At 48.6% G+C, this 13,347-nt stretch overlaps 1 protein-coding gene across 3 annotated transcripts; it reads left to right on the top strand.

Annotated features, from left to right (window-relative positions):
- Window positions 1-2,816: 2,816 nt before the first annotated feature.
- On the top strand, window positions 2,817-12,959 carry LOC310670306 (uncharacterized protein). Of its 3 annotated transcripts, none has more exons than XM_083425454.1 (6): window positions 2,817-2,945; window positions 4,635-5,114; window positions 8,365-8,488; window positions 10,121-10,203; window positions 10,438-10,564; window positions 11,641-12,959. In XM_083425454.1, the coding sequence occupies exons 2-6, from the start codon at window positions 4,656-4,658 to the stop codon at window positions 12,825-12,827; spliced, it is 1,980 nt and encodes a 659-aa protein (XP_083281580.1). In that variant the 5' UTR covers window positions 2,817-2,945; window positions 4,635-4,655; the 3' UTR covers window positions 12,828-12,959. The 3 variants fall into 3 exon arrangements, with proteins under 3 accessions (XP_083281580.1, XP_083281581.1, XP_083281579.1); XM_083425455.1 differs by having other exon boundaries at window positions 2,830-2,945; window positions 4,489-5,114; window positions 11,644-12,959; XM_083425453.1 differs by having other exon boundaries at window positions 2,830-2,945; window positions 4,489-5,114.
- Window positions 12,960-13,347: the final 388 nt, after the last annotated feature.

The following is a 13,347-nucleotide window of genomic DNA, read 5'->3' as shown; positions in this document are numbered from 1 at the left end:
AGGTACCACTTTAGCTAATGGGGCACCGCATGATTTCTGTTCTCATCCTGAAGCAAAGTTCTTAACCCGAGGTAATATTTCTGGGTTAGTGGAGTCTGTAACCTGCAGCGTCTGTAACCTGAAGTGTCTGTAACCCGAGGTACCACTGTATTAATAAGATCATAAAACAACAGTATCCCGTCAGTATCCTTCCTGACAGTAAGATAATAATGATGATAATAATGATGATGATGATGATGATAATAATAATAATAATTCCCAAAAGAATATTAAAAACATGATAAAACATCAACATTAAGAGCTGTTCAACAGTGGAACAGTCTCCATCAGGAAGTGATGGGCTCTCCTTCCCTGGAGGTTTTTAAGCAGAGGTTGGCTGGCCATCTGCCATATATGCTTTGGCTGAGATTCCTGCATTTCAGAGGGTTGGACTGGATGACACCCCCCCCCCCGGTGTCCCAACTCTTATGATTCTATGCAGCTAAGCAGAAACATGAAGAGAAGCAGAAACCTGGAAAGCAGGTGAGAAACCAGCCAATTTCGTTTCTGTTTGGGGCTATGCCTCTGCTTGCTTTAGCCTGCAGCTCTTCCAAACCCCAACCCCACCCCAGCCGCACAGCTCCTTGTTGTTGTTTAGTCGTTTAGTCGTGTCAGACTCTTCGTGACCCCATGGACCAGAGCACGCCAGGCACTCCTGTCTTCCACAGCTCCTTAGTCCTCGCCAAAGCCACTCTCCTTGCGAAAAACCCATCCCATTAGACGTTGCCAAACCTCGGCAGGTCACCTGGGTCACCCACTTGCCTCTTCCTCACCCTCGGGTGCTGTTTCCCTCGGCCGACCTTAGCTTGGGTGTGCATGTACACTCCTGTCCGCCTGATGACAGATAACTACAAATAAAATAGGGAGAGAAGAGCAGAGAGGTGATACTCCTCTTTCTCCCTGCTTGTTGATTAATCCTAGAATTGTAGAAGGGACCCTGAGGGCCATCTAGTTCAACCCCAGATAAGAGAAGAGAACAACAACAAGAAAGCCTTGCAATGTTTTAATTATTATTAGAACCAAGCAGAACAGCAACGGAGAAAGTTGTCTTTTACTATGTCGGGCTATTGCTCCATTAAGTTTAGTATTGTCTCCGCTGACTGGCAGCGACTGCCCAGGGTTTCAGGCAGAAAATATCTCTGGAGTTGGTGCTGGAGAATGAACGTGAGAGGCCCCCTGCATTCAAAGTACATTCCCTTCCCTAGAACTGTAGTTTCCCCTCACTTTCCACCTCACTGGAGAGCCAGTGTGGTGTAGTGGTTAAGAGCGGTGGACTCGTAATCTGGGGAACCGGGTTCGCGTCTCCGCTCCTCCACATGCAGCTGCTGGGTGACCTTGAGCTAGTTACATTTCTCTGAAGTCTCTCAGCCCCACTCACCTCACAGAGTGTTTGTTGTGGGGGAGGAAGGGAAAGGAGAATGTTAGCTGCTTTGAGACTCCTTTGGGTAGTGATAAAGCGGGATATCAAATCCAAACTCTTCTTCTCTTCTTCTACTCCAGTCTTCCTCATTCTAAACACAGACACGTAAAAGGTAAAGGACCCCTGGACGGTTAGGTCCAGTCAAAGGGCTCTATGGGGTTGCGGCGCTCATCTCGCTTTCAGGCCGAGGGAGCCGGCGTTTGTCCACAGACACCTTTCTGGGTCATGTGGCTGGCATGACTGAACCACTTCTGGTGCAATGGGACACCATGACGGAAACCAGAGCACACAAAAACGCAGTTTATCTTCCCGCCACAGTGGTACCTATTTATCTACTTGCACTGGCGTGCTTTCGAACTGCTAGGTTGACAGGAACAGGGACCGAGCAACAGGAGCTCACCCCGTTGTGGGGATTCGAACAGCTGACCTTCCGATTGGCAAGCCCAAGAGGCTCAGTGGTTTAAACCACAGCACCATCCACATAGGCATCCATGTTGTCCGTTCTAGCTTTTGTTTCTGCTTCTGCTGCACTTTGGACTGGATTTTCGTGCAGTCTGGTGTGCTCTCCAGATAATATGGATTATGACTCCCTTTCCCCCCAACACAGGACAACAACCTCTTCAAAACCCTTTGTGCCCTTGCAGCTCCCATGGTCCTCTGGGGGAAGCCAAGGCTCCCCATGGCTGCCCTTGCATACCCTCCAACTAAAAATAACAACAATAACAATAACAACAAAACAACAACAACACCATTTATACCCTGCCCACCTGTCTGGGTTCCCCAGCCACTCTGGGTGGCTTCTAACATGTCTAAAAGCACAATAAAACATTAAACATTTTTTTAAAAGCTTCGCCTTCAGATGTCTAGAAGGCATATGTACAGTTACTTGTCTCCTTGAAACAAGTTTTGACATACAGAAATTCACTTGTTGGGTGTGTGTTTTTTGCTTTTTTGCTGCAAAATCACTGAGATAAAAGAATGGAAAGGGTTTGTTGAATATTTACAGATAAATTGTAAACAGATAAAAACATTAGCTGGATGAGTGTAATAACCTGCAGTTTCCTAAGAGTACAGTAGATCATTAAATGAGGAAATTAAATGAACTTGGATATGCGGAAGATATTAAGAAATAAATTTAGGGGACCGCAGAAGGAGGGGGGAGGAAGTCAAATTTTGAAATGTCGAATGGATTGTAAAACTAATGAAATGTATAAACTTGAAAAGTAGTTTAAAAATAATAATAATTTTTTTTTGGAGGGGAAGCAATTCATAAATGAGAATAAACAGATTGCTCAAAGAGAGGGACCCAGCCTAAGGGTTAAGGGGAAGAGTGTCTGGGTTCCTAGAGAGCCCTGGAAGGCGGCTTTGAAAGGGTCACATCCTGCCCCGCCTCCTTCTAAAGATGCTTTGATTCTTATTATTTGCAGGTCCCCCCAGATGCTGCCCAGATGGTCTCGACCTCCTGCCCTCTCCATCCAGGGATCCGGTGAGTCCAAAGTGCATTTGGGGGGATGCACTGGGGCGTTGATGGAGGAGAAGCCCAAGGCAGAAAAAAATTGGGAAACGGGCATTGGAAGAAGAGCCAGAGAGGGCAAGGGAGACAAAAGGCAGGCAGGTTGGAAATGGAAGTGCCTTAGCTGGGTTGGTCTAAGCAGAAAGTCCCGGGGTTCAGCCCCCAACATCTCTGTCTGAAACTCTGGAGGGCAGCTGCCAGCCCGTGTGGGCAGTGCCAAGCTGGGTAGATCAGTGGTCTGCCTCCGATGCAGGGCAGGTGGCCAGGCTGCTCCGAATAAAGCATTTTCCTGTGTTCCTATTTAAGTGGAGGGCTGTAGCACAGTGCTAAACTGTGGTGGTAAACTTTTAAAAAAATAAATCTTTATTGAGAATTCAAAAAGTACATCATTATATGTGCGCTAAACACGGTGAGACGTAAATAAAAGAGAGAGAAAAGAAGAAGAGAAACAGAAGGGAAAACAAAGGGGGAGAGGGAAAACCCCCAAAACTGTATACTTTGCAAAGTTGTTATTGTGCTTCACCAGATCTAAACCTATGACAGTATTTGTAAGAATGGATTCCAAATGTCATTGAATTTGTCCATGGCAAGTCTGCGTTTATATGCAGGTTGTTCGTATGCTGTGAGTTTGTATAAGTCTTCAATCCAATTGTAGAAGGGAGCCGCATTTTTATTTTTCCAATTCATCAGTATCAGTCTTTTTGCTGTGGTCAGGGCTCGGAAAGTCCACTCATATTGTCCTTTTGTAAGGTTCCATGTGCTGGGTATATAATTCAAGAAGGTGTGTCCGCCCTTATATAGACATTTTAAATTGCCCGCCTTGGAGTCCAAGAGCACCCCAGACACATCATAACTACATCACAGAAGCGGTGTAGCTCAAGAGAAAACTGAGTGCATTGTTTATCTCCTGTCATTGTTTTTCTGCTGTCTGGCAGGTTACCTGTTAATGCTTACTTGATTGGATACCCTGGGGAGCCTGGCCAGTCTTTTGTAATGACAAATACTTAGTTCCTGAGCCAGGCCACAGGCTCACCCTATTCATACACAGACATACCCTTAAGACAGGATTTGTGAAGGAAAAGACAATGGGGAGGCTTTTCCATTTTCCTTTGACCTCGCAGAGAAAACATTTGGTCAGTCTGGGAGCCAAAATGGTTCCAGGACTGCTTTCCTGTGCTGCTTCAGACATGGGGTTTATATATTTATGTATGTGTTTGCTTGGTACATTTATGAACATTTATTATATATACAGTGGTACCTCGGGTTAAGTACTTAATTCTTCTGGAAGTCCGTTCTTAACCTGAAACTGTTCTTAACCTGAAGCACCACTTTAGCTAATGGGGCCTCCCGCTGCTGCCGCGCGATTTCTGTTCTCATCTTGAAGCAAAGTTCTTAACCTGAAGTACTATATCTGGGTTAGTGGCGTCTGCAACCTGAAGCGTACGTAACCTGAAGCGTATGTAACCCGAGGTACCACTGTATAAGACCTTAATTTATTTATTTCAATCATTTGCAGGAAGAATCCTCGTTCTCAACGCTGACCTGCTGATGCTTTCTGACTTCTGGGAGGGGCGGCAGCGGCGTGTGCAACTGTTGTGCTGCAAAAAGTCTGGCCTATCTTTGCCCAATTTGCCCCCCTTACCCCCAAATCCCAATGGTTAGGAGGAAGATGGTGGCCGGTCGATGAGGCTTTTCGAGCCCTGCTGGGGGTCTGAGGAGAAACACAGCCTGACAATGGAAGGGAGAGACATGGATGCCCCAAAAACAGGAAGAGCCCCCCAAAATGTCAAGACTGTGAGCAGCAGGGGGTTCTGGGAAAGGGTGGTGCAGAAGGACCGGGGCATCCATAGGCCACATGCTGAGTGCCAACGCTTCAGGGGGGTCGGCTACTGGGATGACCAGGGACCCCGAGAGGTTTGCAGCCGACTCCACCATCTCTGCCGTGAGTGGCTGAAGCCGGAGAGACACACCAAGGCTGAGATCCTGGATTTAGTGATCTTGGAGCAGTTCCTGGCTGTCCTCCCCCCGGAGATGGAAAACTGGGTCAGGGAATGCGGAGCAGAGACCAGTTCCCAGGCGGTGGCCCTGGCCGAAGGTTTCCTCCTGAGTCGGGCAGAGGAGAAGAAGCAGGCAGTGCAGCAGGTGAGAGAGGGTTTTGTCCTGGTGCTTCCAAGGTGCTCAGAGCATCCAGTTTTAGTAAGGGGCAAAATCAGACACAAAGCAATTTTTTAAAAAATCAAGACTCCTTGTGCTGTTGTAAACAAAAATCTGCCCTTTCCCCCCTATGGGGTATCCAAGAGCCCATATAGAGTCCTTACATAGGTTCCCTGTTGGTAGAAGAAAATAACAGATGCCAACCAGAGAATATTGAGAAGCAAAGCAGCTAGTAAGCCTGATCTTTATTGATCTGTTGTAACAGGGTGCTCCCCTCACACGCAGGAAAGGAGGAGGAACCCAGAACAATGGCGCGCAAGGCCTTAAATGGACTTTTGAAATTGCCACCCTGTAGATCAAGACGGGTGGGATGCGGGTGGTGCTGTGGGTTAAACCACAGAGCCTAGGGCTTGCCGATCAGAAGGTTGGCGGTTTGAATCCCCGCGACGGGATGAGCTCCCATTGCTCGGTCCCTGCTCCTGCCAACCTAGCAGTTCGAAAGCACCTCAAAGTGCAAGTAGATAACTAGGTACCGCTCCGGCGGGAAGGTAAACGGCGTTTCCGTGCGCTGCTCTGGTTTGCCAGAAGTGGCTTAGTCCTGCTGGCCACATGCCCCGGAAGCTGTACGCCGGCTCCCTCGGCCAGTAAAGCGAGATGAGCGCCGCAACCCCAGAGTCGGTCACAACTGGACCTAATGGTCAGGGGTCCCTTTACCTTTACCTAGATCAAGACCACCCCCTGAAACATCATACTGACATCACAGAAAGGGCGGTCTAAAACAGAAATTTGAATGTTGTTTTTCTCCTGTCTTAGTTTATCTCCTGTCTGGCAGGTTACCTATTAATGCTTACTTGATTGGATACCCTGGGGAGCCTGGCCAGTCTTTTGTAATGATAAATACTTAGTTCCTGGGCCATGTCTCAGGCTCACACCCTATTGAAACACAGACATACCCTTAAGACAGGATTTGTGAAGGAAAAGACAATGGGGAGGCTTTTCCATTTTCCTTTGACCTTGCAGAGAAAACATTTGGTCAGTTTGGGACAGTTTGGGAATCAAAAATGGTTCCAGGTCGGTCTTCCTGTGCTGATCTATGTACGTGCTTGGTTGGTACACTTATGAACATTTAACATATATCTAAGACCTCAAAATTGATAATGTATTGGCAATATTTATGAAACACTCTCAATTGTTTCTGAATTCATAAACAGCAACAAACAGCAAAAAGTGTAGTAGGCTGATTTTGAGTGACAGCTGATCCATGATCACTTTACGTACCTTTGGGGACTATTACCGTATTTTTCGCTCTATAAGACGCACCAGACCACAAGACGCACCTAGTTTTTGGAGGAGGAAAACAAGAAAATTGTTTTCTCCTTGGAATTTGCTGCCAAGGAGTGTGGTGGAGTCTCCTTCTTTGGAGGTCTTTAAGCAGAGGCTTGACAACCATATGTCAGGAGTGCTCTGATGGTGTTTCCTGCTTGGCAGGGGGTTGGACTCGATGGCCCTTGTGGTCTCTTCCAACTCTATGATTCTATGATTCTATGATTCTATGAAAAAAAATATTCTGAATCTCAGAAGCCAGAACAGCAAGAGGATTTGCTGCGCAGTGAAAGCAGCAATCCCTCTTGCTGTTCTGGCTTCTGGGATAGCTGTGCAGCCTGCATTCGCTCCATAAGACGCACACACATTTCCCCTTACTTTCTAGGAGGGAAAAAGTGAGTCTTATAGAGCAAAAAATACGGTAACATGCTGATGAAGAAATATTGTTGAAATAGTTCATTATCCCAGAAGAACTGTTCTGTTTGCTGTTTGTTGCTGCTGTGCTCACAGCACCACCCGGCTCCAGTTCATTCTCAACCAAACAATATAGATACAAACTGTGGAAAGGCTTTCTGCCTTAACTTCAGTGTTTCTTTGTGGTTGCCCACCATTCTAAGCATTCCTGTTGATGGAATATTTATTTGACTTCTATCCGTTTCTATTAGTTTGTGACTTCTTGCGCGTATTATATGGCTTTTGTTTATGAATCAAGAAACAATTGATAGTTACAGGTAGGTAGCCATGTTGGTCTGCCGTGGTAGAAACAAAATAAAAAAACAAAATTCTGAAGAAGTGTGCATGCACACGAAAGCTCATACCAATAACAAACTTAGTTGGTCTCTAAGGTGCTACTTGGACACAGGTGGCGCTGTGGGTTAAACCACAGAGCCTAGGAGTTGCCGATCAGAAGGTCGGCAGTTCGAATCCCTGCGACGGGGTGAGCTCCCGTTGCTCGGTCCCTGCTCCTGCCAATCTAGCAGTTCGAAAGCACATCAAAGTGCAAGTAGATAAATAGGTACTGCTCTGGTGGGAAGGTAAATGCCGTTTCCGTGCGCTGCTCTGGTTTGCCAAAAGCGGCTTAGTCATGCTGGCCACATGACCCGGAAGTTGTACGCTGGCTCCCTTGGCCTATAGAGCGAGATGAGGGCCGCAACCCCAGAGTCAGCCACGACTGGACCTAATGGTCAGGGTTCCCTTTACCTTTACCTTATGGCGCTACTGGAAGAAACAATTGATAGTGTTTCATAAATATTGCCAATACATTATTAGCCCACATGCTGCCTTTTGTTGATCAGATTGCCCCTCGGAGCTGGCAGCACGTGGAGCTGGTCCTCAGTGGCGGTAGCCTCTCCTCCTCCTCCTCGCCCACTCTCTAGCAACTGCTCCAAGGAGGCTGGCAGCAGAGGCCACGGAGAGGCGATGGGATGCTTGCCGCTTGGGACAAGCGCCCGCTCATTCTCCCCCCTGAGCTTGGAGGCAGCGGCACTGGCGAGGGAATAGGGACATTCCAAGATCGAATACGGACACGGGATGGATTTCATAATCCTGGGACTGTCCCTGTAAAATCAGGGCACTTGGAGGGTATGAGAAAGCACCTAAGGAGGGGCGTGGTCTGGGGAGAAGGTTGGGGAGGGGCGTGGCCTGGAGAGAATGTCGGGGAGGGGGCGTGGTCTGGGGAGAAGGTTGGGAGGGGGCGTGGCCTGGGGAGAAGGTTGGAAAGGGGCGTGGCCTGGGGAGAAGGTTGGGAAGTGGGCGTGGCCTGGGGAGAAGGTTGGGAAGGGGGCGTGGCCTGGATAGAATGTTGGGGAGGGGCGTGGCCTGTGGAAGAGTCTCGCTGGGATTCATGCCAGCTCCCTGCCCTGAGATTCCCCCTCACCCTTATCTTATGGGTTTCTCACTGCTGTTTTACGCAAAGGAACTGTTGGGAGAAGTCGCTACTGAGTTCCCTGAGGTAGAGGAGACATCGCCAGAGGATGCCACACGGAGGCTGTTGTTCAGGTGGATCGTGCAGGAGGGCGATGGAGGGGCCGCCACGCCAGGTGAGGGCGGGAGCACACATTTTGCCACTTGGCCTCCCTCTGCTGGCTGGCCTCAAAATCCCCCAGGGGCTGTTTTTACATTCCCCTTCAACACTACATGAGGGACGAAAAGTGTTAATGGCTAGGAAAGCACCAAAAAGAGGTGGTGGTGGATTCGAATCCCGCCCTGAAGCCCATCTCCACGACAGGCTTTGCCAACCTGGGGCTCTCTGGATGTCGTTGGACAACTCCCATCATCTGTATTGTTGTAAGGAGTAGAATCATAAAAGCCAACCCTTAGGGGCCGAGATCCCTTTGCCCACCCCCACCCCCCCAAAAATATTTGAGGGGGCTGGGCCCTGCTCAAGTTGCCGGGCATTGCTGTTCAAATGGTGCGTGATCTCTGCTTCTGGTGATTGATTATGGGGGGCAGAGCTTACCTGGCCCCCTCCCCAATATTTTATTAAAGTTGGCACGCCTGAGTGGAATTTGCATGCTTCATCCTAGTGGAAACTTAAAAAGCAGTTGCACTGTAAATCTGCTTCGACAGCCAGTGGTGTAGCTGGCCACTCGGGTGCCCGGTACAGCGTCCTGCAGCCGGGGGTGAGGAGAGCTGCCCATGGGGGCGGGACAAGCTGTTCAAGGGGCAGGGCAAGCTGTTCAAGGGGCGGGGCAAGCCAAGGCAGGGAGTGCTGCGTGGAGCCTCTCTGCAGCCTCCTCCTCAGCTGTAGGGCGGCTGAGGCGGTGGGTAGACGCAAGCTCTGCGCTGCTCAAAAAAGCAGCACAGAGCTTCCAGGCAGTCTGCCCACTGCCACCCCATCAGGTGAGACATGTGGCTCAGGCACACTGAAGAAGAAGAAGAAGAGTTTGGATTTGATATCCCACCTTTCACTCCCTTTAAGGAGTCTCAAAGCGGCTAACATTCTCCTTTCCCTTCCTCCCCCACAACAAACACTCTGTGAGGTGAGTGGGGCTGAGAGACTACAGAGAAGTGTGACTGGCCCAAGGTCACCCAGCAGCTGCATGTGGAGGAGCGGGGAAGCGAACCCGGTTCACCAGATTACGAGTCCACCGCTCTTAACCACTACAGCACACTGGCTCTCACTGCAGGCCCTGCAGTGTGGCTCCCTGCCTCACTTAGCTACCAGTGGCGTAGGAAGGGGTGTGTGGTGGGTGCAGGAGTTCTTTTTTCAAAAAAAAAGTGTCGTGAGCCCAATTTTTTTTTATTTATTTTAAAAACACATATTTTTGCCATTTTGTCACCCGCCTCAGTGATGACACCTGGGGCAGCCCGCACCCAACGCACTCCCCTTCCTTCGTCACTGTCCACAGCAGTGTAATGTGTCAAAACCAAAGTGTGCCCAAGAAACAAAAAGTGTCAGCCAGCGAGCCCTGGGGATTATCTAATGCTTATTTCCCCTAAATTGATTTTTGAATTTATTGTTATCCATGTTTTTATACTGTATTTTATGCTGCTTTTATAATTAAGTGTTTTAAATTTGTTGTTAGCCGCCCTGAGCCCGGTATTTGAACCGGGAAGGGCGGGGTATAAATAAAATTTTATTATTATTATTATTATTATTATTGTTTTGCAAGTCACCGAGATGCATAAACTCTTAGCAAGGATTTCAACCACATTTGTGTGAATTGCAGGTGGCGGAAAGTTGCCAGGAACGGCTACGGAATCGTCTCCTCTCTGTGGTGGATCAGAAGCGGCCTCTTTGCAGCTGGATCCGGTAAAGGATGGATCTCTGGACAGATCAAATCGACTGGCTCCATCCCCTCCCCCTCCCCTGCAGGCTGAAGAGAATCTGCCTCTTTTCCTTTGCTTGTGTCAAAGCGCCCCATGGGGGAAATCCTCTGTAGGCTCCTCCGTGGAGGCGGGATGACAGAATCATAGAGTCGGAAGAGACCATCTAGCCCAACCCCCTGAGGAGGAGCTGTTTTTTATCGTCTCCTTTCCCTTCCAGGTCCCGGTGACGTTTGAGGAGGTGGCTGTGTATTTCACGGAGGAGGAGTGGGCCTTGTTGGATCCGGGCCAAAGAGCCCTGCAATGGGAAGTCATGGTGGAGAATTATGGGAATCTGGCCTCTCTGGGTAAGGCTCCTTCTTTCCCTTTGGTTGATAAAGTCAATTTCGAAAGCCTTGATAGATAGATAGCTTCCTTGGACTCAAGCCGAGGTCCTTTGTGAACCTGCCAGGAGAAATCCCATCGCGGAGCACTTTTGTGTATGGAACGGATGGAGAATCTGAAGCTCGGGGGCCAAATCTGGTCCTCCAAGCCTCTCTGTCTGGCCCCCTCTTTCTCTAGGCCACGAGGCCTTCTCATGACACCCACAAAACACCTGAGCCCTCCCCTTCCCTTGCTGCCCCTCACTTAGTCCTTAGGTGCTAAAAGCAGGTCCCCTTTTCTTCTTTGAAAAGTACATTCAACTGGAAGAGGAAGTCAGAAGAACGACGCTCTGCCCCACTTCCTTTCGGAGCTCTATGGGCTTTTCGAGGCTCAGGTCAATTTCATTGGATCCGGGTTTTACCACATCATTTGGGAAGGTGAAGCATGTGTGCCCACACTTTCTTGGTTTCTCCCTCTCCTGGGGGAGGTGGGAGAAAAGTGGCCGGAGGGATTGGAGCCCAGAGCACTCATTCAGAAATCCAAATGGGCCTCAAAAGATTGGCAGATAACTGGGTTTGGCTCCTAGTTTGATGATCCATTTCTCCATCAGGAGAAATGTACTTTTTAGTATGTTTCTGAGTACAATTCAAAGTGTTGGTGCTGACCTTTAAAGCCCTAAATGGCCAGTATACCTGAAGGAGCATCTCCACCCACATCGTTCTGCCCGGACACTGAGGTCCAGCACCGAGGGTCTTCTGGCGGTTCCCTCACTGCGAGAGGCCAAGTTACAGGGAACCAGGCAGAGGGCCTTCTCGGTAGTGGTGCCCACCCTGTGGAACACCCTCCCACCAGATGTCAAAGAGAAAAACAACTATCTGACTTTTAGAGGACATCTGAAGGCAGCCCTGTTTAGAGAAGTTTTTAATGTTTGATGTTTTAATTGTATTTTTAATATTCTGTTGGGAGCCGCCCAGAGTGGCTGGGGAAACCCAGCCAGATAGGCGGGGTATAAATAATAAAATATTATTATTACCTTACCAGTGTTCTCCTTCTAATCCAGCAGATGATGCCTGGGTGAGCCGGAACGAGGAAAAGCCTCATGGAGCATCCTTTAAAAGGGCCCGATGTACAGAGGAGGAGGTACATAGAAGGACAACGGAGAGCAAAGCAAAAGAGATAAGGAGGAACAAATCTGCTTTTGAAGGGACATTTCCCCCTGAAATAACAATTCAAGGGGAAATGAGCCGTGCGAAAACATCATTTCCAGAGGCCGACTTTGACGAGGCAGAAACCCAAGAAGAAAGAAGTGAAGGCAAGAAAAAGATTGAGTGTGAGGTGTGTGGGAAAAGCATTAGTAAATCACACCTTAACGAACACAGACGAACCCACACAGGGGAGAAACCATTTCATTGCTCGGAGTGCGGGAAGAGCTTCAGTCGGCGGGAACACCTTACTTCTCATCGGAGAACCCACACAGAGGAGAAGCCTTACACGTGCTTGCAGTGTGGGAAAAATTTCAAACACAGGAAAAACATGACATCCCATCAAATTATACACAGTAGGGGGCTAACTTGCAACTCCTCGGAGTGTGGAAATTGCCTCAGTCCCAGCCTTACTTTGCAGCACCACGCTCCGGAGAAACCATTTAGATGTTCAGAGTGTGGCAAGAGCTTCAGTCGGAGCACAGACCTGAGGTCACATCAGAGAATCCACACAGGGGAGAAGCCGTATTCGTGTTCACTGTGTGGGAAGAGCTTCACCCACAGCCGAAGCCTGAGCTCCCATAAAGTCACACACACAGAGGAAAGACCGTTCGAGTGCTCGGAGTGTGGCAAGAGCTTCAGTCGGAACACCAGCCTTACTATTCATCAGAGAATCCACACAGGGGAGAAACCGTATACGTGTTCCCTGTGCGGGAAGAGTTTCAGTCACCGAAGAAGCCATGCTATTCACCTAAAAGTGCATGCGGGAGAGAAACCTTTTACATGCTCAGACTGTGGGAAAAGCTTCATCGGGATTTCGTACCTCAAGACACATCAGAGAATCCACACTGGGGAAAAGCCGTATACGTGCCCCGTGTGTGGGAAGAGCTTCCGGTGGAGCACACACTTCAAAGAGCACAAAAAAATCCACGTGGAGGAGACACTGGCGAATCCTAGAAATGCCTGGATTGTGGAAAAAACTCCCAAGAGAGCACAGATGGTCTTGTCAGGGGATTCACTCTCAGGAGAAAGGAGATATACATAGACTAGTGCTTTTCTGCCCAACTAAACTATACTGTCTGACAGAGAAATCACAACGGGAGAAAGGGTGGGGAGTGAGAAAATAAATGCTCAAACTGTGGCAGAAACTCCATCAGCGTGCAAGCTATAGAGAGAATGTGAGCAAGAAATATAAGATACAGTGGTACCTAGGTTGTCGAATGCTTCGGAAGCCAAATGTTTCGGTTTTTGAATGCCGAAAACCTGGAAGTGAATGCTTCCGTTTTTGAACGCACCTCGGAAGTCGAACGGCTTCCTGGGCGCATTTGTCCGTTTTCTCAATGGAATTTGCTGACCTCCTCGGTTGTCAAACGTTTCGGAAGTTGAATGGTCTTCCGGAATGGATTGCGTTCGACAGCTGAGATACCACTGTATATTGTAAGATGATACCTTACAAATAGGGCTGGGCGATATCCAGTTTTCAACACTGCAATATATCACGGCTAATCATCACGATATACTGCTATATCACAATGTCTGAAATAAGGATGGGGCTCGGTAGATGC

Source organism: Podarcis tiliguerta (assembly GCF_965153285.1).
Source record: "Podarcis tiliguerta genome assembly, chromosome: 2".
NCBI lineage: Eukaryota > Metazoa > Chordata > Lepidosauria > Squamata > Lacertidae > Podarcis > Podarcis tiliguerta.
The sequence above is the reverse complement of the archived record's forward strand: the minus strand, read 5'-3'. Positions and strand labels throughout refer to the sequence as shown.

Excerpts from the sequence above, each read along its gene's own strand:
- LOC310670306 (XM_083425454.1), top strand. The coding sequence starts at position 4,656 with ATGAGGCTTTTCGAGCCCTGCTGGGGGTCTGAGGAGAAACACAGCCTG. Across the intron at positions 5,115-8,364 it reads AGAAGCAGGCAGTGCAGCAG|GAACTGTTGGGAGAAGTCGC; the intron begins GTGAGAGAGGGT and ends TTTTACGCAAAG. Across the intron at positions 8,489-10,120 it reads TGGAGGGGCCGCCACGCCAG|GTGGCGGAAAGTTGCCAGGA; the intron begins GTGAGGGCGGGA and ends TGTGAATTGCAG.